This window comes from Drosophila virilis, chromosome 2 (genome assembly GCF_030788295.1).
Source record: "Drosophila virilis strain 15010-1051.87 chromosome 2, Dvir_AGI_RSII-ME, whole genome shotgun sequence".
Lineage (NCBI taxonomy): Eukaryota > Metazoa > Arthropoda > Insecta > Diptera > Drosophilidae > Drosophila > Drosophila virilis.
Genome location: NC_091544.1, coordinates 26603755 through 26623930, shown reverse-complemented (window position 1 = coordinate 26623930; position 20176 = coordinate 26603755). Strand labels below are relative to the sequence as shown.

Genomic DNA, 20176 nt, shown 5'->3' with positions numbered 1-20176 from the left:
CACACACACACACACACACACTCTGGCTATAGGTGTACCTATCTATACACCAGGCATGCACATGTGCATACATATGTATATTCGCGTTGCTTTTCCAAAAATGTTCATATTTCAGGCAAGAACTCGCAGCAGATGCAACTATTTCCCCCCCTAGTCGAGATGTCTAAAAATAACATTCTATGAAAATAACAACACGATGCGAAGTATACAAGAAAATGTTTTTCTTGAAAATAAAATTCATACATGACCACACACCAGTGCAGACATTTGGCGTCGACGACTTTTGGAAACAACATTAAACACTAAACAGTGCCTGCCGGCTGTCTTCTAATTGCAGTGCCACAATGCGACCCTCGGCTGCTGCGAAAATATCTTGGAATTTCAAGTACACACATGTGTGTGCGTGTGTACTTGAACATAGGCAGGCAGGTCATATGGCAGCTGGTGGCCCTCCTGGAATGGGCCGCCTAATTGAAAAAAACAAGTCCAAATATTATTTCCGTATATGCACTTTTATTTTACATTTAATTATAGAAATGCATTTGTATTTTAAAGTTGTATACAAAAATTGGAAATGCTCGCTTTGCACTTAACAATTGATATTTAGTATATATGTATATGTTTGTATATGAGTAGTTGTTCAGTTAGCTGTCATTTAGACGTCATGAGCTTGACTCCAGATTTAAAATTGAATGCAACAATATAAGTATATAATATTCAATCTAAAATCTGCGACAATATCGTTGTTCATTTTTTTTGTTTTCTTTTTTCTTTTTCATTCTGTTAATTTGAATACTGCAATTTTAAAAAATATATATATTCATTTGTCACCATTTCTTAGCTATAATATAGAGCGTTGTATATTAAGCAGAAAGACATCACTTTGCTTGGTTAAAATTCCAGTCTATACACTTATTATTTAATTGAATACATTATGTAAGATTTAAGTACACTGTTTCGTTAAGCACACTTTTCACGCTGACGAGTACACATAACGTACATATGGTGTAAATATAATTTAAGGCACATTTAATGGACAGATAACATATTCAGTTTCAATATAGCTTTATGTTTTCATTTTGATTGGACCTGCTCTCTCATTGTCTTTAATGTTGCTGCTATGTGGAATGCTTAAAAGAATGTTGCCTAAGGTTGTCATAGCTATATTCTTATGTATATAAATAGTCTTATTAAATAAAAAATGTTTATATTTAAACAATAATTACAACTGTGTTGTAATAACGGATTTGCGTATTATAGTCGGCTCCCGTCCCTTGGGCGCTGAAACAATTTCCGAGGAGACCAGCCAGGGTGAGACCATATCCCTGTTGTTGCTACTGGCTGGAATGCGATTGTTGTCCTGCTGATTGCTGCTTTGTTTCTGTGGATAATTAAGAGTTTTAGAAATGTATATAATATATAAGGAAAATTTGTTATAGACTTGGTTAATAGTAGGTGCGTATTGAAATGAAAACAAATGTTAGTTTGCAAGGCTAGTTAAAGAACAGATGCTGTTTCCCAACTCTGTTTGGGCCAAACCTTTTCGCTTTGCGGCGCATCGACTTCGCTCTGGTTGGGCTGCTGATTCGCCTTCTGCGCCTCCAAGCGCTCCTGCTCGCTGAGCGTGGAGAAGAGCAGCGTGCCAGCGCTGGGAGTTGATGTGGTTGAGGATTTTGTTTTTGTCTCTGATTTGTTGTTGCCGCCGTTACTAGCCGTCGCATTATTGTTTATGATATTGTTAATGAAAATTTCATTAATGAGTATTTCGGCTGCCGAGGCATTGCTCAGCAAGGAGCTGCCAGTTCCACTGGTACCACCGGCTAGTTCCGTAGCAGTGCTGCTGCTGCCGCTACTGCTGGCAGTAGCATTTACACCAGCAGCTGTAATCGTCGGCGTATTAATGCTTGTTACACTGGTGGCCATGCTGCTGCTGCTGTTGGTGTTGTTTATTGTCGCTGGCAGCGATGAAGGCGGCGTTGGTGGCCCACTGAAGGCAGATACAAAGGTGGCATTGCTGAAGGGTGAGTTGCTGCTGGCCGGGGCATTAGCATGGCTATTGATGGTATTCGAGCTGCTGCTGCTGCCACTGCCGTTGCCACTACTCGGCTTTTGTTCCGGTATGCTGAGCGTCAGCTTATCGCCGCCCTGTTTTTGTTTTTTTTTTTTGTGTGTGTTTTAAGCGTTTACAAAGCCAAGCAAACATTAAACACATCGACAACAACCACACAACAGCACGCGTACACACGCACACACACACACACACATACAAAAAACACAAAGTGCACACAACGAATGTAAATAAAACAAAAAAAAAATAAATAAATGTACAGAAAAAGCATGAAAAAGTGCAAGGCATGAGGCTAACTGGTTTGCTATCCAACTCACCACTGATATGTAGGTGGCATTCAGGGAATCCGGTCCATCGCTGTGTGTATGATTGTTGCTACTGATGTTATTATTATTCACGTGCATGTTGCTGCTGCTGTTGCCGGAGTGGGCGGCGGGCACAAACATTTGATTGGTCAGCTTAGCATTGCCGCTGTTAGCACCCATCTCTTCCTCCACGCGCGCTACGCAAGCAAACCAATTTTGAGAAATAATCCAGTAAACAGAGTCAATTCCACATTACCTTTTAGTATATTGCACTTGATATTGCCCGGTGGTAGGGAAGTGGCGCCCACATTGGCCAGCTTCACTTGATTGTTGGGCTTCTCATTTGTATTTGAGAGCCGCTTCAGTGTCTCCGTATTATGATCCATGTCAAAGGTCTTGTTAATGGTTACCCTAGAAGCACAGAGATATGCAAATTTAATATTATTAGTTACAAATGTTGAGACTATTATAATTTATGTATATTATTTACGCTACCTGATACTGTTAGCATCATTAATGGCTTCATTTGCAAGCACTGATGGGGATGGATCTTTAACAATGGACTTAAGTAATGAATCTAGCTCTCTATCTTTATCCGATAAGCCGCTCCTAACACTGCACAATGATATACACAGAATACAGAACATAACACAAAAATGCGTGAGAAATACAAAACAATGCGTATTAGTTAAAAGAAAATAGAGAAGCAATACAAGTGGCATAGCAAGGCAATAGATAATTCCGGCACACACCTGAGCTGACCCGAGCTAATTGAGGCCTTGCCAAAGCTGCCATGATGCGATGTGGCCGCACTTCTAAATGGATTCGTCTCGTCAAAGTTCTTGGTGGCATTCGGTGAGTAGGGTGGCGTGTACTCTGGTTCCAACCTAAGACAATAAAATGGGAATAAGTACGCTTGGTAATTTTAAGCAAGTTAATTTGCATACTTCACTGAAAGACCCGCCGCTTTGCCAATGGAGCCAATTTTGCTATAGGCCGGATCATCATTGCTGAAGTTGGATTTAAGGGAATTGCGACCCAGTGATGGGCAGGTGGCAGCTGCATGAGTGGAAGAGCTAATGGAAGCACTGCACGCCGCGTCCGGCTCAATAATTGCCGAATTTTGTATAACAGTCAGCACGGAGGGTGAGGGGGTAACAGTAATAAACGGATCGGCCGAGATGAGCGAATCGAACGTTTCGTTATTGTTCTCATTGCTGGAAACGGAAGGAACAACAGATGCCGCTGACGACACTTGAGCTGCGGCGGCTGCAGCTGCAGCGGCAGCTGCACGTGCATTGACCGTGGCAACGGCAGAGGCTGCCGATTCCTGCGAAGCCTTCTGGCGTTCGCGCAATAAATGCGACTGGCGACTGGCGAATCTCTGCGAGGGCCGACGTTCAAATTGCACGGTGCGCCGGGCGCGGCTCTGCTGCGTGGTCTGGAATTCAGTGCGGCCAGAGTAACGGAAGCGCGAGCCCATGCGGAAGAAGTTTTGACGAGCCGACGGTCCCTTGACAGGTGCTCGCAGACGGAAGAATGTGTGATGCTCTACGGCGCACTTCCACAGATGCTTGCAGGCCTTCTCATTGTACAATCGAAAAACGAAGGTGTGCTCCTGCTCACGACCCTCGTCATCGTCTTCAATAACAATCAAAGTAAGTTTCTTCTTTTTGAAATCCAATTTGCTTATCTTGGGCCAGAAGAAGAGGCCAATCTTTTGATCACGCTCAAACACCAGAATGCCAGTGGGCGTTAGACCCAGATGATACTCGCAACTATCTTTGCCCAGCACCGTGTGCATATCCACGCCGTACATATCCAACCACTTGGCCTTGTTCAGAAAAGCGGTTTCCGCTTGCGCCGGCGTTAGACCACGGCATGTCTTATACTCTTCCAATATGGCAATTTCAAGATCCTCCGTTTGTTCCGGCACAAAACGAAATTCCGAGACGGTAGCTGCCGAATGCACCTGATCATCGTAGTCGCCCAACTCCGCTGTGGATGCAAGACAGAGTATTATTTTTATACAAAATAAAAGAATACACAGTTATAAAAAATGCGCACATGCAACCCATTAACCCGTTTCTGGTCTAGCCCAACCTTTTCGTCTACAAAGGTCACAGCAAAGGTGGCCATTCAACTTTTTGAGCGTGCATTGTATATAACTTTATATTCTTTTTCAATTGCTAAACTCAGTGGGAATCACGTACACTGCAAGGCCAGCGCGCAGAGCTCAGCAGATTTGTCATCCGGACAGTCTAGACGCCCCTCTAGCAAGTCTTGTTTCAGTTGCAAGAAGAACAAATAACGCGTTAGCTCCTCGCGCAACGTATTCGGCTCCGACGAGTAGAACTTGACCTTCAAACGAAATGTGTACGGTGGTCCAACTATAATTTAAATAAAGCATTAAAAACAAAACGCAGCTGCAAATATCGTTGCGCACTCACTTTTTACTTGCTTTTTGATGGGTTTGGTGGGATCTAGCCAGTGCTTCACATGATTAGCATCCATAAACTGCAGGCCAAAGTAATCCTTCTCAATAATGTCCAAGGCATAAAATACCTGTTCATAGAGGAAGCTGCCGAGTGCTTTTTTCTGCAATGAATGAAACCAAATTAAAATTTATTAATGTTCGCAAATGACGTGCAGTGCACAGTAGAGATGGCACATGACTGGAAATCGTGGTGAAAAAACATATTCTACAAGTGCATCACGAAACACACGAATTTCCAAATATATATATTAGCTGCTAAGTTGGAAAACAAATAATGAATCAAGATTTACGGCTTGTAATCTGTTAGGTGTTCGCTAAAATTTAATAAATATTTTATTTTTCTTTATTTCACTTGATTCTTATAAGCTCCTCAAATTTCTTGACAGTTTCGTGCGGGATTATGTCATGAAAGATAACACGACACGCGCCCATCTCTAAGGCGAAGTATCAAGTGTGGCCCTGAACTAATCACGTTTGTTTTTGTTTTTTGGGAAGTTCTTAAATAATGTGCCCGATCAGCAGTAAATTTTGTGTTTATCACACGTACACACACATGCACACACACACACACACACACAGACACAGGCATGCAATCATGGAATGTTTGTACTCCACCTTAATCAAACAGACAGAAGACACCCCTACGGCGCGAAAACCCCCTTTTCAAACTCGCGTGTCCCTGTAGATAAGCAAAATGTAATTCTATACTCACCGATAATTCGATGGAAAGGTCAGTATTGTCCAGCAGTATAACACGGCAGTCGATTTTATTTTTGTTTACCACGATGCGTTGGGGTTTTATCTGCGACCCGCTGCTGCTTGCAATGACACCGCCGCCGCCTCCAACGCCACCTCCGCCGCCACCACGAACGTTGCTCGCATTATCCGGATAGTTGTTGCGCACCTTGCGCCGACTTAGAAAACGCAGCATTTTTTGCAGTCCGTCGTTCTACCCAAGTGTCGTTTGGTCTTTTGTTGGTAGCTTTGGCTTTGTTGCCAACACAGCGTATTGCACCAATAATTCACCTGTGTGCTCGCGGCTCCGTCGTCTGGGAAAAAGCGCAGACATCAAGACCACAGCGCTAACATACACACGCACACACTCACACACACACACACAGGCGTACACACGCACGCACACCTGCAGAGCACAAGCGAACTGAAGACACCAATACACAGGCAAGCGCATACAAGTGCGCTGCAACTTGTTCTTGTACGGAACAGATATACACACAGATACACGCACGCCCCCCGTTTACTTGGCCATCCACTAATAAATCGGGTTGAGCTGGGGCTGGCTTGGCGCTCCTGTAGCCGCGCGGCTATTTTTCCCCAAAACACAGTTAGTTGCAGCGGCGTCCCCTTTTCCGCACTGGCATAAAAAACAAGTCCGCCCAAAACACGTTCCGTTCCTTTCGTTCCTGCCAGAGAACAAGACGTCGGCTGCGGTATTCCTTTCTCCACAGGCGAATGTTTTTAGCGCGTCGTTTTATAGCATTAGTAGGCGTGAGTTGTAAAAAGTTAATGTGTAAATATATTTGATATGGTGCCGTAAATTGTACATTTGCTGTACTTTCAACCAAACTTTTATGCGATGATGGTAAACTGCGTAGTGTGACCGAGTCACGTTAGCGTTAAAATGTTGCTTGTTCTTTTATTTATCGATACACATCGAAAATTTTCGATGTCACACTATTCTCACACAATTTACAGCTGGTCACACCTTTGTTTGAATTCTTAAACCTTTTTTAAAAGAGCATACTTAATTACTAAGTGTTTATAAAAGTTTTTAGCATTAGTTTAATTAAATTTCGTCATCTATTGGTTGTGGCAGATTTCTGCGATGGACGCGTTTCTTTTTGCGTGTTCACCAACACTTGTTCGATTGTCAGTTAATCGATTATTGCCATCATATTCAAAAAGCAGCGCGCTTCATAAAAGGAAAACAAAAACAATTCTGAAAACATATTTTCATTTGTGTGTCTTATGTCAACTAAATCAAAATCAGATGGATTAAGAGTAATAGAGTAATAAAAATAATAATCAAACCCAGCGATATAATATAAAGACAAAGTTTGTCTTCATTTTATGAATAATATAACTAACTTTGGTTTGAACCAAAAGAAAACTATCAGTTAACTTACGGTTACAAGAGTCCCACCACAGCTGTAAATACGTAGCACAAGGGTTTTGTAGTTGCAGCCGGCATTTGCAAAATCCTTTTTATGGGCAATTTATTCCTTTATTTGTTAGTGGATTTAGGGCTGAAACTGTAACTGTAAGCGACGCAGTCAGCCAACACACACAACCCCCGTTGGTGGCAGTATTTCGAGTTTAAAGGTAAATGGGAGATTTATCGCCGACAATTTCCGTATGCTCATGTGTGTGGTGTGTCAGTGTGCGTGGGTGTATGTGTGTGTGTGCGTGTGTGTGTGTGGGTGTACTGTTTTCTTCCTTCTTAACTGTTGGTTCATATTTATATCGAGCTTTTAGTGGGCCCCCGAGATGTTGGATTGGGTTTGTTAGCTCGGCTTTCCTTTATAACATTTGCTAAAAGCGTAAACTATTCATGCGCAATAGCATGATTAATCTACGTTTATTGGCTATCAATTTTCACTCAGTCCCGAGCAGATATGCATTTACACTTAGATGAAATGCATTTCAGAGATATGACAGCATAATTACAGAACGGCCGTTATAGCATGTGCATGATTAATCACTGGCTAATAAGGAAACCCGATCTGTGGCCAACTTGATGGCAACTGGTATCTTCAGACTTATACGTAATTACAAAGCGAGCGAACGAGCTACTTGAAGACGGCTTGATGCTTCAGCCAACAACCAAAGCTGGCCTGGCCATGAAACTGGCCGGGCCAACATGCGTAGGCCGTAATTATGACAGGCAGCTAAATGGTTTGCTTAGATGGGTGTGGTCACAATTAGGAAATGGCCAATGTTGCCTTTTGCCTGAAATAGACGTGTTTACAAAGGGTTCAACTTGGGCCACCCCACCCAACTCCCCGCCATCAGCTTGTATTTGTAAAATTTTATCGATAATGGCAAAGCGTGCGTATTCTTGGCCTGACAATGTCTCGTCGGGGGTGTTCCGGTAAAATAAATATATTGTACTTTTTGGTGTTGCGCGCGTAAAGTTGTGCATTTTATCTGCAGTTGAGTGCAAAATAAATTCCTTTTAATTAAAACCGCAGCTCGTGATTTAAATTGCTACGGCTGAGGCGTCGTCGCAATTTATTGGTGGCCATCCATAAATCAGTCTGCCAGCGTCGCCTCGGGCAACCGAAAAGGTAAATTCATTTTAATTAAATAGAAAAATGTTTTGCTATTTACTCGCTGTACGCTAACAAACTCGCCAAAAGGCCAGAATGCCAAATGCCAGCGAAGGAGTGATATCCATAGCAAGGAATTCGAACTTTCCAGTAATTGGCTACTTAAGTTCTCGATTGGTACGCGACGTCGACGAGGGACATGGCTCCGATGCTGGTGCTGGTGTGGCTGAGGGTGCCAGAACGAGCACCAGTCATTGCAATAAAAAACATCCTCGTGTTGTAAAATTTTATGTGTGATTGTATGTCGCTTTACGATATCCTGCCGCTGCGCTCGGTCTCGACACTCGGCTCGTTATTGTCGGCCAGGAGACAAGCACAGGATGCGATGGCGTCCGGGCTGCCTTCAGCAAAAGAAGCGGCGGTGGGGTGGGGCTGGTGTGGCATTGAGTTTGGACTGCGGCACAACAACATTTGTTGTCTCAGCAAATTCTCGGCCAACTAAGCGATTCCCGTTACCTGCGCTCACCTACGCCCTGGGGGAATAATTCACGGCTATTTGGCAAGTCAACAGCTTGTTTCATTCTGGCCTGTAATTTTCGATGAGTACTTTTTTATGATGAGCGGCGACAAAAGCCAAAATCAATTGAAAATCAATGTTGCAAATGTTTTGCCACACTTTGTTGACTGCAAAATAATTAGTTTAAGCGAGGGTGGGCCCCCACCACCCACTACCCACCCCATCCACATGGGATGGAGGGGGCTTTGGTTTGCAAAAAATCTACAAAATTATGCACAATTTATTTTATTTCATATACAATTTAAAATGTGTCAACGTTTTTTAACGCTGCGACCTTTCCGTAAAAAAGAAAACATATGAAATGTATAAAAAGTTATTTATGCCCTGGGGCAGCTTTTGTTGCAGCGCCATTTGGGGCGTTGGCGCTTAGTGACCACAGCCCCAGACCGCTTCTCCGCTTCCCCGCCAAACGCCATTTCACTATGGTGTCACCGAAAAGGGAGTGAAAGGGAGAGGGAAAGCAGCGGCTTTTTTAGCAACTCTTTTCGCCTGACAGCGGCTTTAAGCCAGAACGGGAACAGCGAACAGGTCCGGTCGGGCAGCTAGGTCTAAAACTTTTCGCAGCATTGCAACAATTAAAAGTGGCACAAGGGTCATTGAAACAATTGGCCATTGTTATTTAGCCAGGGGTTTTAATTTATGCCACTAATTACTTTAAGAGCTTTGTAGCTGCAATCAAGCTGAATGCGTTGTGCTCCAACCCCCAGCCTCAGTCCAGCCTCAGCTCCAGCTCCAGCGCCTGCTTCAGCTCTAGGGCACTCGGCCGAAACTTGCTTTGAACTTAAAGAGTGGTTGGAAGCTGGTTTCTTATAACACGATGGCCAAACAATATGCAAATGAGTATTACATATATTCAAATATTTTTTCTATGCCACTAGGTAGAAACTAAGGCAAAAGTTTTGCCCAGAACTCGGCTCTCGTTTTTATTTTATACTCTGCAACAGTTTCGCTTTGCTTGACTGTCTGCGGCTTTTTCGGGTGACTGCGACTCTGAAATGACTTCAAATGACTTCTGCCCAAAACCAAAGAAGTTGAAAGGTTTTCTGGCTATTTACACTTGATTCGGACATATGTACGCACACACAGATAACTCTATACATATACATATACATATATAAACTGGGCTAGGTTTGACCCTGGCAGCAAACAGCAAAAACTGTTTGGCATTAGTTGCTTGCCCCAAGATTCCACCCCTGGGATGTGGCAACAATAAAACTATCAACTTTAAATTGTAGTTTATATTATTGATGTGTGTTTTTGCTTGGCAACGCAAACTGACTTTTCCATAATAATAGCACAATGAGCATATTTTTGGGTTGCCTTTCAGACAAGTTTAAAGCATTTGTGCAAGCGGAAATTTTACTACATAAAATATTCTTCTTAGGATTTAAAGCTTAAGCTAAATAAAATTAAACAAATAGTATTTATTAATTCAATATTTTATTATTAAATGTTTTTTTTTTTGTTTTTTATTTTTGACAAGTATCAAATATCCATTAAATGGCTTAAATGTAAAGATGCGAGTGCAAAGATGTGTAAGACCATGCCGAACTTAGGACTCGATCGGTGGAGCAACAATAATTGCGTTTAGTTCTGCAGGCTGGGCGGACACGCAACAACACATGCCACATGCCACATGCCACATGCCCCGGCCACAGCCACATTGTTCCAGCAAGCTGGCGAGAAGCAGCTCATCATCAATGTGCAATATTTTGCTTATCATGCAGTTTGCCTGGCCATCATCTAACGAGTAGCACTAGAATGGCTCGAGAGAGCAGAAAAAGTAGTTCATTGAGCAGCACAATTTGCTGATTGTTGGAATTTTTGGGTATAGGAAATGAAAACCGAAACTGAAACTCATTTAAATCAATATTTTGTTGAGCACGTATGCAGCAGCAATAACAACAGCAGCAGTGGCAGTGGCAGCAGCAGCAGTGACAGTGGCAGCAGTGGCAGCAGTCGTCTTTGGCCAGCTGAGGCAGAGTTGGGGATTCTCTGTGTATTTAAGTCGATGACCAATGCTCGACATCAGCACAATTGTCAAATGCTTGGTTGTTGTCTTTCTGGCCATACGCTTACCACAAATACCCCAAAAGCCCAAACCCCTCAACCAGATGGCGCCTGCATGCAAATGTCTTGTAACATTGTGCAGAAAATAGCCCACAATGGCCCGGCACATCGAGCGCCATCCAACCGCCATCGCACCCACACACACGCAATTATATTTGCCTTAGGTCTGCATTAGTACGCCGAATGGTTTGGCTTTACGTCCGGCTATTGGTTGCGACCAGAACTGCTACTAAGAGTCATTTCCGTTTTTCCCCCTACACTGTAGTTAGGCTCAAAACCACACACCCCCTCCCACACACACACACACACACACACGCCCCTAAGGTGACAGAATCAGTTCTTCATGTGTTTGATGTGTGCGGTTCTTGCGGCTATCGCTGTGATTTGTTCAATTCCATTTCTAAACAGAAAAATGTATATTAGATCAGCAGTTTAATAAACTAAGCACTCAGAAAAAAAAAATTGTATAAATTAACTTTGGCTGCCAAAACAGCAAATTTGCTTAAACAAAGATTTACTTCTATTTAGCCCGAAAAGATTTTTAAAACAAAGTTTTGCACAAATATGGAAAGGTTTACAGGTGTGATTCTGAACAGAACTAAATGTTATTAACAGATGTTAAACTCTACATAGAAATCAGAGAACCTGACAATTGTTATGGCTTGAAATTTATACAATTATACAATTAGCTATTAATGTTAATGATGTGAAACTTAATTTTGAAATTAATTAAGTGTTATTAACAGAGGTAAAACTTAGCATAATAAAAGAACACAAAAGCTTTCTATGAATGCTAATGAAAATAGTTAGTAAAAAGTTGTGGTACTTCATGCACTTCAGCACTTCACGAAATTAACATATTTTAAGCTTAAGCTGTAATTAACAGATGTTAGCCCAAACATGGGTATGTTAGTAAAAGCGCGTTACATTTGCTGTCAATAAGTTATATTTTATTTAAACTAATGCTTGACTTATTTGTAATAATTGATAAGAAATTAAAACGAAGCAGATTTATTAAATTTTTACTGCTCGCATTAAAATTAAAGGGAACTTCTTAGACAAATGCTAGCTTGTTGTAGCGTTCTGTTCTTTACAATTGTAACAAGATAAATTGAAACTTTTTATATCTTGCCAAGAGCTCATATCCAGGAATTTAATGTTGTTACCACGCATTTATCTCATATTTTTACTTCGCATAGCATTTTGACTGGCAATTAGCCGCGTTGCCAATGACGGCAAGATACTGACTTCTTCTTTTTTGCCAGCTAACGTCTGGCTGGGGTCCCTTTTCTCCTCCTCCTTCTCCTCCTCTTCCTCCTGCTCCTCCCCCACCCCCCCCCCCCCCCCCCCCCCTCGATCCTTTCTTGACTTGTCGTTGTGTTTTGCTTTTATGACAGTTTTTTCTTTTTATTGAGCGTCAGAGTTTTCTATGGCATCTTTGACGCTTACGATTTTAACATTGTCTTAATTGCTGCTTTATGATGTGTGCGCTCAAATGACACGCAGTATTTGTTGGCCATGATTATGATTTAGTTCCAGTTTGAATTGGGATTTTGGGTTCAGATTCGGATTCGGTTTCGGGTTCGGGTTCGGTCCTAAGCGCCATAAAGATTAAACAGCGATGAAGTAACCATTTGTCTTTCTCCCAGGCAGCAGCAGCATCAGCAGCCATAAAACACGCTCACATATCATCTTGTAAAGTTCTTTAAATATTTGTTACTTACGATTGTACATAAACATGTTTACAACGCACTCATGTGTGGCAATTGAGGCTGACAGCAGTCGCGCCAGTTGTACAAATCTTTGCTGGTAAATCACACAAAACTCCAACTACGAAATTTGTGTATAGCGCACGTATTTGCTAATCGCCAAGTTAATTGTGCAGCAAAATGTTTAAAGATTGATATCTCTATCAAAGACTATTTGTTTGTCTGTAAGTATGCACTCGTTCGTTTCGCTGTGCCTGTCACACTGACTGACACTGCTTAACACTAATGCCTAACATAATTATTTAACATAAACATAACATAATTTATTTAACAGTGTGACCGTCTCTACTTCTGTGCCGTCGATAATGTAAAGTCACTAATCTCCTACAATAGAATATAGATAATGCAGCAGGACTTAACTTATTTCAGTCAATTGCCTCGGCTCAAGTGGCCAAATCAAAAGCGGGCAAAGCCAAAGCCTACAAGATATTTCAGTTAAATGCAATATATGGCCCAGCTGTACCACATAGGTATAAATTATGTAATGTGTGTTGGCCAAATTTATAGAGCCTACAGCTGAGCAAAATGTTGCCAGGTGAGGCACACGACTAAAGCATATCCTGTGGGGCCGTAAAAACAGCGCAGCGAGTATCATATTTATATACACTTATTATTTTACCTTTATATTTTAATTCGAATATTTTTTTTGTTACTGTAAAACTGATATTCCCAAGGGTTTGCAACTATCCGAACGACTTGTTAATTAATTTGAGTTGCTCATACAAATTGCATTGCAAAAAAATATTATTTTTAAATAAAAATATTTAATTTCTTATTGCGAAACAATGCGTATCCGATTTATCCTTTGTGCCCATTTTTTTTTTGGCCCCACGTCTAGGGTATGAAAATGTATTAAAAATTTGCATTTCAACATTAAATTATTACTGTAAGATTTTTATGACAAATTATGGGCGCGTAAATTATGTTGGGTTATACGTGGGGCCACCTCCCCGCTGTCTGCTTATATATCAAAAGAGATCCACAAATAAACAAACAAACACACACACACACAGACGGGGGCAGCCATGTGTGTGTGTGTGTGCGTTGCCAAAAAGGCAATAAAAATATTTCGCTGCAGATCTTTTCTGCTTTATTTCGCCATTTTTATTTGTTTCTTGTTCAAGTTATGAGTGTGTGTTGGTGTGTGTTGCTGTGGCTGTCTCTCTCTCTGTGTGTGTGTGTGTGTGCGTGGGATTGGTTTGCTTGTATAAAGCGTATACCTTGCTGCGTCGCATTTGCAAACGAAAACCTCTTTTATATGTATCTTTACGCTTGCCTGGCGCTTATCCTTGTTTGGGTGCTGCCTGCTCCTGTGCCTGTTGTCCTGGCCGCTTGGCTCGCTGGCTGCTTGGCTGTTGTCCTCGCTGGCTCTCGCTGGCTTCACCCTGCGATTTGTTTTTAAAAGCCGCTCAGCTGTGGCTGAAATAACTTTCCGTTTGTTACCTGTGTTAAAACAATAAAATTATTATTATTGCTCCACATGCTGGAATTTGAGGACTTAAATTGTTGCTGCTCTCCCACCCAACCCATCCTCTCACAGTGCCTCTCTGTCGCTCTTCCTTGCCGAGGTCCTGCTAGCATGCAGACAGCGTGTGCTCTGCCTGCCTCTCATATAATCATCGTCCATCATTTCTTGGCATCCTCATTCGACTTCGACTTCGACTTGCGGACCAGCGACCCTCGACAGGAATTTGTCATGCAATTTATTTTTTCTCTGCTGTCATTTTTTTGCCATTTTTCCATTTTTGTCCACTTTTTTTTTCCTGCGTCGTTCAGCAAAAATTTTATGTCATTTGTTGATTGTATAAATTTCGCTGTTTAGCTGTTTAGCAGTCGCATTCGTCCTGCTCTGTCGAATGGCCCTTGGCTTTTGGGCTGAGCTGCGGCTCCGACTGCGGCTTGGCCATTTTAAAGGTGCTAAAGGATTTTATGTTCGGCCTAACCGTGGCTTATTTGCGTTGTTAGTAGCCCCAGCTACTCGTGCTTTTGTCGCTGCGAGCTGGCTACATAAAAAATGATTTACTATATGGCGGGCTCTCCCTTTATGACAAGTCGTAAATTGCATTTTATGTCGCATCTTTGGTCGAGCTACACTTTTTCGCTTTTTTACGTATTTTTTTTCTTTTCATTTTATTTTCTTGTATATTTGTTAATTAAGATTGAGCATGATGTGCGGCAACTGCACACAGAAATGGCCAATTATGCAACGTGTTGGCAACTGCAGCCGAATGCCGAATCTCTGACTGCATATAGGGTAAACAGGCAGTCGGCACACCCATACAACCATACTGGAAAACTATCTAACGTCAACCTTTTGCAGCGTTCTTGCTTATTTTAATTAGACTCGAGCTGGCGACGACGCAGCTCCGTTGCCTGAGCCGGGCTGGTTCGGGCACAAAAGGCAAACTCAAATGTGTTGCCTTCCGCTGCGGAAATAGCTTGTACTTGAGCTTGTAATGCACTCTGACGTTGCCCCTCAACACACTCATACACACTCATACACACACACACACACTAATACACACATCCAAACACACAGAGGCAATCATATATACAGGTGTACTTAGCTGCAGGTTAACGTTAGCATCTGTATCTGTATCTGCTGCTCGACGGCGTCATCTTGGCAGTCACAGCTGCACATCTTCTAGTGCAATGTATGCTGTTGCCTGCTTATGGAAAATTGCGAAAAAGGCTTTGCCAGCCAACCCAGCCAAGAGATTACGAAACGTGTCACAAGTGCAGTCTGCACCTTTTGAAGTTATGTTTAGAATGGCAACGGCGACAGCGCCGACTAATGAGTGGAATTAGAATTCAAAATATGGCAAAAAAGTCACGTTTTCTCAAATTAATGATTTGGGGCGACCACAATGACAATGACAACACACAATCGCACACACATTCACACTCCGCTCGCTTGGTGACAGTCACATCATCATCATCAGCATCAACGTTTACATCATCATTATCATCATGGCCAGACACTTGTCATGTGGTCGATCGCTTCAAGTTTGAAATTTTTCTTAACCAAATGCGCATTTCCATCGCATATCTAGAGAAAAATGTGGGCAATGTTTGGGCCATACATGAGCATGATTTTCAATTTGCTGTACAATAAAGAAAAATTCACGTTTTGATTTTCAAAGTAAAATCATTCAGAAAGAACTAAATATCTCGGATATAAAAAAAACATAGTGAACGAAAATAAATGATAGTCTTTCTTACTTTTCTTAGCAGATTGCCTGTAGATCTGTATCAAGAGCCTGCCTGGTTCTAGCATGCACTTTACTTTTGAGTTTCGAGCTTAAACCTGTTGCGAATTATAACGCACAAAGCGATAAAATGTAAGCAACACTTTTTGAGTTTTTTGGTCGCTGTTTTTTTGTTAATAAAATTACTAATATTAAGGCAAAGCAAGTGACACAGTCTTCTAAAATCTTCTATTGGTTTTATACGCTTTAATAGGGTATGAAATTTGTAATGCATAGATGAAGACCTCTTCAAAAAATTGTCGACAAAATATGTCCGTTTATGGGAGCTGCCTGTAATCAGAGCTACCGCTCTGTTAAGTATGTGAAGTATGTTTAATAGATGGGAAATATGTTGTCTAAGCCATTTGCCTGCAGCGTTCCTTCCCTGAAGAGGACAGATGTGAAACAAATAGAAACCCAAATCAAACATTGCATGTAGAATAGGTCAACAAGTGCATAAAAGAGCTTCACCTGAGATTAAGCCATGATCAGAACTCTAACAGTCCATTGGACTTGTGTGTGGGAGCGGGTTGGGGCTTAGAAAGGTGACAGATAGCATCGATGTGTGTCCCAAGCGGGGCTGTGCTGCATAAATATGTATCTGAAACTGCTTAATATCCAAATATATATTTAAATGTGCGGCAATTCCAGCGAACTTTTGTGTTTTGATTAAAATTGTGTGTTTCCGATAGATACACACGTAAATGTATCTATGCGATGCTCGTGCCAAACAATACACACGCACACCTCACGGAATAAAGAATTATGGGTATGCAAATAAGCTTAAAGCGCACAATCACAATCAAGAAACAACAACAACAACAACTACAACAATAGCAACAAAAACTAGCTTAGCGGTAAAGTGTTTAGACACGCAATGTCAATAAAGTATCTTATCTGGGCACACACATTCGGCGGGCGATGGCCACGGATACGGATACTCATGGCAGCGTTCTTATATGGCATATAATATATATAAATACATATAAATATATACATATTCTTTCGGGGCTTATTCAATAATGCGTGCCTTTGAATTCTGATTATACATGTGTATAAAATGTATCTAAATGTGCGGCTGTGCGGCTTGAGAGCCAGCAACCAGATACATGTCAAAGGGTTTGGTTAGCTCTGGCTCAGCTGCGTGTGTGTGTGTGTGGAAATGATCTTTGCATGTTTGGAAAACATTTTAGCACGTTGGGCGTGGCGAGTGCGTAACGGTTGGCCAGACCATGCGATATAAGCACAGGCAAATAAATAGACAGCTGGACAGACAGACGGACAGACGGACAGAGAGAAAGAAGAGCGACAGACGCTCCAAATTGCAAATTGAAATGTTAACATTTAAGCACGTATTAAGCACGTGGCCCTGCCTGCCTGCCAGCCTGCCTGCCTGTTTGTAAGTGTGTAAGTGTGTGAGTGTGTGAGTGTGTTCAACGATAAATCGATGAGCATATAGATTTGCGAGGCACCCACAGACATGCCCATGACCAGGCCAGAATCATTGTTCCCCCATCCGAATCGAATAAAAACCGAAACGAACTCACGTTAATGGCCTAAAGCACGCCATTTGCGAGTAGATGGCTAAAATATTGTGTAAAAAACGACATATTTTGCCATTCATATGCAAATTGTTGTCTTGGCCAAATTATCAAATACATATCTCAGTCTCGATTCATTATTGTAAATTGAATATAATAAATTTGTTAAGTTCTTTGTGCTTCCATTTGGAAGTTGTCATTAAGTCATCAATAGACGATGCTGTGTCTAATTTGACAGGCAGCAGCCATTAATTGCTGTTTGACAAGCAATTCATTATAAAAAAAACCTAGAAAACATAATATATGCCCTATGCAAATTGCACAGGCACAGGCACAGGCACAGGCAACAGATACATTCACAGATACAGATACATCTCTGACGGGGCACTCCTTTTGGCGTTGTGCATAATAAATGTTCGAGCTGAATGGAACACATGTAACGCATGTAGAAATGAGCTTTTAAACGCTACACCATCAGCAGCCTCAGTTTTGCATAGATACATTTGTATCTCGCAGATACATGCCGAAAATATTGTTGTTGATGGCTCGAACAAAATGCAAATGATTACAAAACACAATCGTCTCGGGTTCCCATTCGTATAAGCCTGGACACGCGATCGGAGCATTTCATACAGATGCAGATACACCCACACCCACACCCACAGCTATGGCTGCAGCTGCAGATACATTTCATGTGGTGCATTTTCTTTTGTTTACATACGCATGCCATTGACGCAGCTATTTTTACACTGCACAGCATGCAACTGCTTTCAGCTCTAAACATTGTCTTCTTTTTTTTTCCCCTGTATTTTTCCAGCTAATTTGCTAGTCGCTCTTCTTTTTATTGAAGCAGCCAAAGTATATTTATTGATGATATGACCACACCTATTTTATGAGCTCGCCCGGCTGGGCCAGCAGAATGCCCAAAAATAAACCACAAATCCCCAGTGTTAAGTCCAAGATGCTGCAGTCCCGCCTGGGACTGTGTCTGCGGCAGCTGAGTGCACGGCCAGCTCACTTGAGAATTCTCACACCTCGTGCCTCTGTCGCTCGTGCCTGGGCTTTTGATCTGCTTTGCATTCCATGGCACATCAGAAAGTCGTAACTATTGACAAGATCTGCACCCCGTCCCCGTCCCCCTTTCGTGGTTCTTTGTGGTGGGGGAGATGGGAAACAATATACGAAGAATTGTTGGAAGCACTCGTGTATTTGTTTGCATTAATTTGTATATGTTACTTTAACGATTTAATGCACCCGTTTCGATTGTGGACCAGGTGATTGCACTCCGACATTTATACTTATATATATATATATATGGGTGGTCATAATGTACTCTAAAGTGCATATGCCATACGCACTAAGAGAAAAAGTGCTCACTAGTTTGGGGCCTAAGTTCTTAATCTTGCCCGAATTGAAATTTCTTATGCTGTGTCTCAAGTAATTCTTATTTGAATATCTTTAATCTGATGCTAGATTAACTAATCTTATGCAATTTTTCCTTAATAGGCCTTTATCTTATTGTACTGTTGATTTTATTTTAGCTAATGTTAAATTAATTACCTTAAGTATTAATATTACAAATAACTTTCATTTAGTGCTGGATCATCATCTCTAAAGTAATTCTACTTTAATAAACTTTAATTCAATGCTGGATTAATAAAGAATTAATTGAAAAACAAAAAATGTTGTAAAAATGTGTAAAGTACTTTTTGTATAATAAACAGTCGAGCTTTTATACCAAAGAGGGTTAATTCTTAATAAAATAATATTCATATTAAAAAGATGGTTCTTACCTTTTAAAAACTTATAAGTTCTACAATTTCGTACGTCGTTTTTCTCTGAGTGTATAAGTAAATATAGGACATTATATATATGTGTTTTTTACACGTAAATTCTTGATTTAAGAATATTTATTTTTCGATTTCCAACCGAGTTTTTCTCTGAGTGTACAACATATATACTTATATATATTTGAACCTATATGAACATATACAAGCCGTAAATTCTCAATTAAAGCATATTCTTTTACAATTGCGTTCCTCGCTTTTTTTCTCAGTGTGCATATGTAAGACGCTGTGTTTGTACTCGTAAATTGCTTGAGCATCTTTACTACTTCCTTTCCGATATCGAATCGTGTGAATATGGCGCATCAATCACACGATAAGGCACAACAAAGCCACATGATGAATAACATCTGGCCATATAAAAGTGAATTGTTTTCTGCAAAATAATAAAGACAGAGGGAAAGAGAGAGGGACAAAGGGAGAGCACACAGAAAATAAAATTATGGAAATCTACTTCAGAGGCTGAAGAATTTATTTATAAAAGCAGCTCAACACATTGATTGATACCAAATTCTATATGCTGCCGATCAAACGGATTTATTTGAAACTTGTTCTGTTTGCCAACAAATTTGTGGCTTCAACAATTTCTCAGCTCTTGCCAGAAATGTCAATAATGTGTCTATCCGAAACCTGTCGATTCGAATTATTAGGCCTAATATTTGGCAAGTCAACTTTTAATTAAGACCAGATATATATATATGTGTTTATATGTGGATATTAAGCCAGAGCTGCAGTCAACGTCGCATCTACTTATACTAATGTGCATGTGTTAATTAATTGATTAAATATGGTAGATACATATGTGCAGAAACATATTATATTTGATGCGCACATAACCTCAGGCACTTAAGCTTTGATAATTAGCTTTCTCTGTTATGATGTTATAAAAACAAACAACAATTTGCAATTGAAAACCGTTTCAAAACAAATTCAGCATTTTATTTAATCAATTTGGCTTATTGAAAACAAA

The 20176-nt window shown here is 41.0% G+C and overlaps 1 protein-coding gene across 3 annotated transcripts; it reads right to left on the bottom strand.

Annotated features, from left to right (window-relative positions):
* Positions 1-491: 491 nt before the first annotated feature.
* On the bottom strand, positions 492-6508 carry yrt (erythrocyte membrane protein band 4.1-like yurt). Of its 3 annotated transcripts, XM_002056033.4 has the most exons (10): positions 5583-6507; positions 4824-4971; positions 4587-4763; positions 3321-4371; positions 3126-3260; positions 2869-2988; positions 2630-2784; positions 2386-2570; positions 1540-2145; positions 492-1381 (listed from the first exon to the last, which is right to left on the bottom strand). In XM_002056033.4, exons 1-10 carry the CDS (start codon positions 5799-5801, stop codon positions 1223-1225), a joined length of 2955 nt encoding a protein of 984 aa, XP_002056069.1. In that variant the 5' UTR covers positions 5802-6507; the 3' UTR covers positions 492-1222. The 3 variants fall into 3 exon arrangements, with proteins under 3 accessions (XP_002056069.1, XP_015026044.1, XP_015026043.1); XM_015170558.3 differs by lacking the exon at positions 1540-2145 and having other exon boundaries at positions 5583-6508; XM_015170557.3 differs by lacking the exon at positions 2869-2988 and having other exon boundaries at positions 5583-6508.
* Positions 6509-20176: the final 13668 nt, after the last annotated feature.

Excerpts from the sequence above, each read along its gene's own strand:
- yrt (XM_002056033.4), bottom strand. The coding sequence starts at position 5,801 with ATGCTGCGTTTTCTAAGTCGGCGCAAGGTGCGCAACAACTATCCGGAT. Across the intron at positions 4,764-4,823 it reads CATCAAAAAGCAAGTAAAAA|TTGGACCACCGTACACATTT; the intron begins GTGAGTGCGCAA and ends TTTAAATTATAG. Across the intron at positions 2,785-2,868 it reads AATGATGCTAACAGTATCAG|GGTAACCATTAACAAGACCT; the intron begins GTAGCGTAAATA and ends CTGTGCTTCTAG.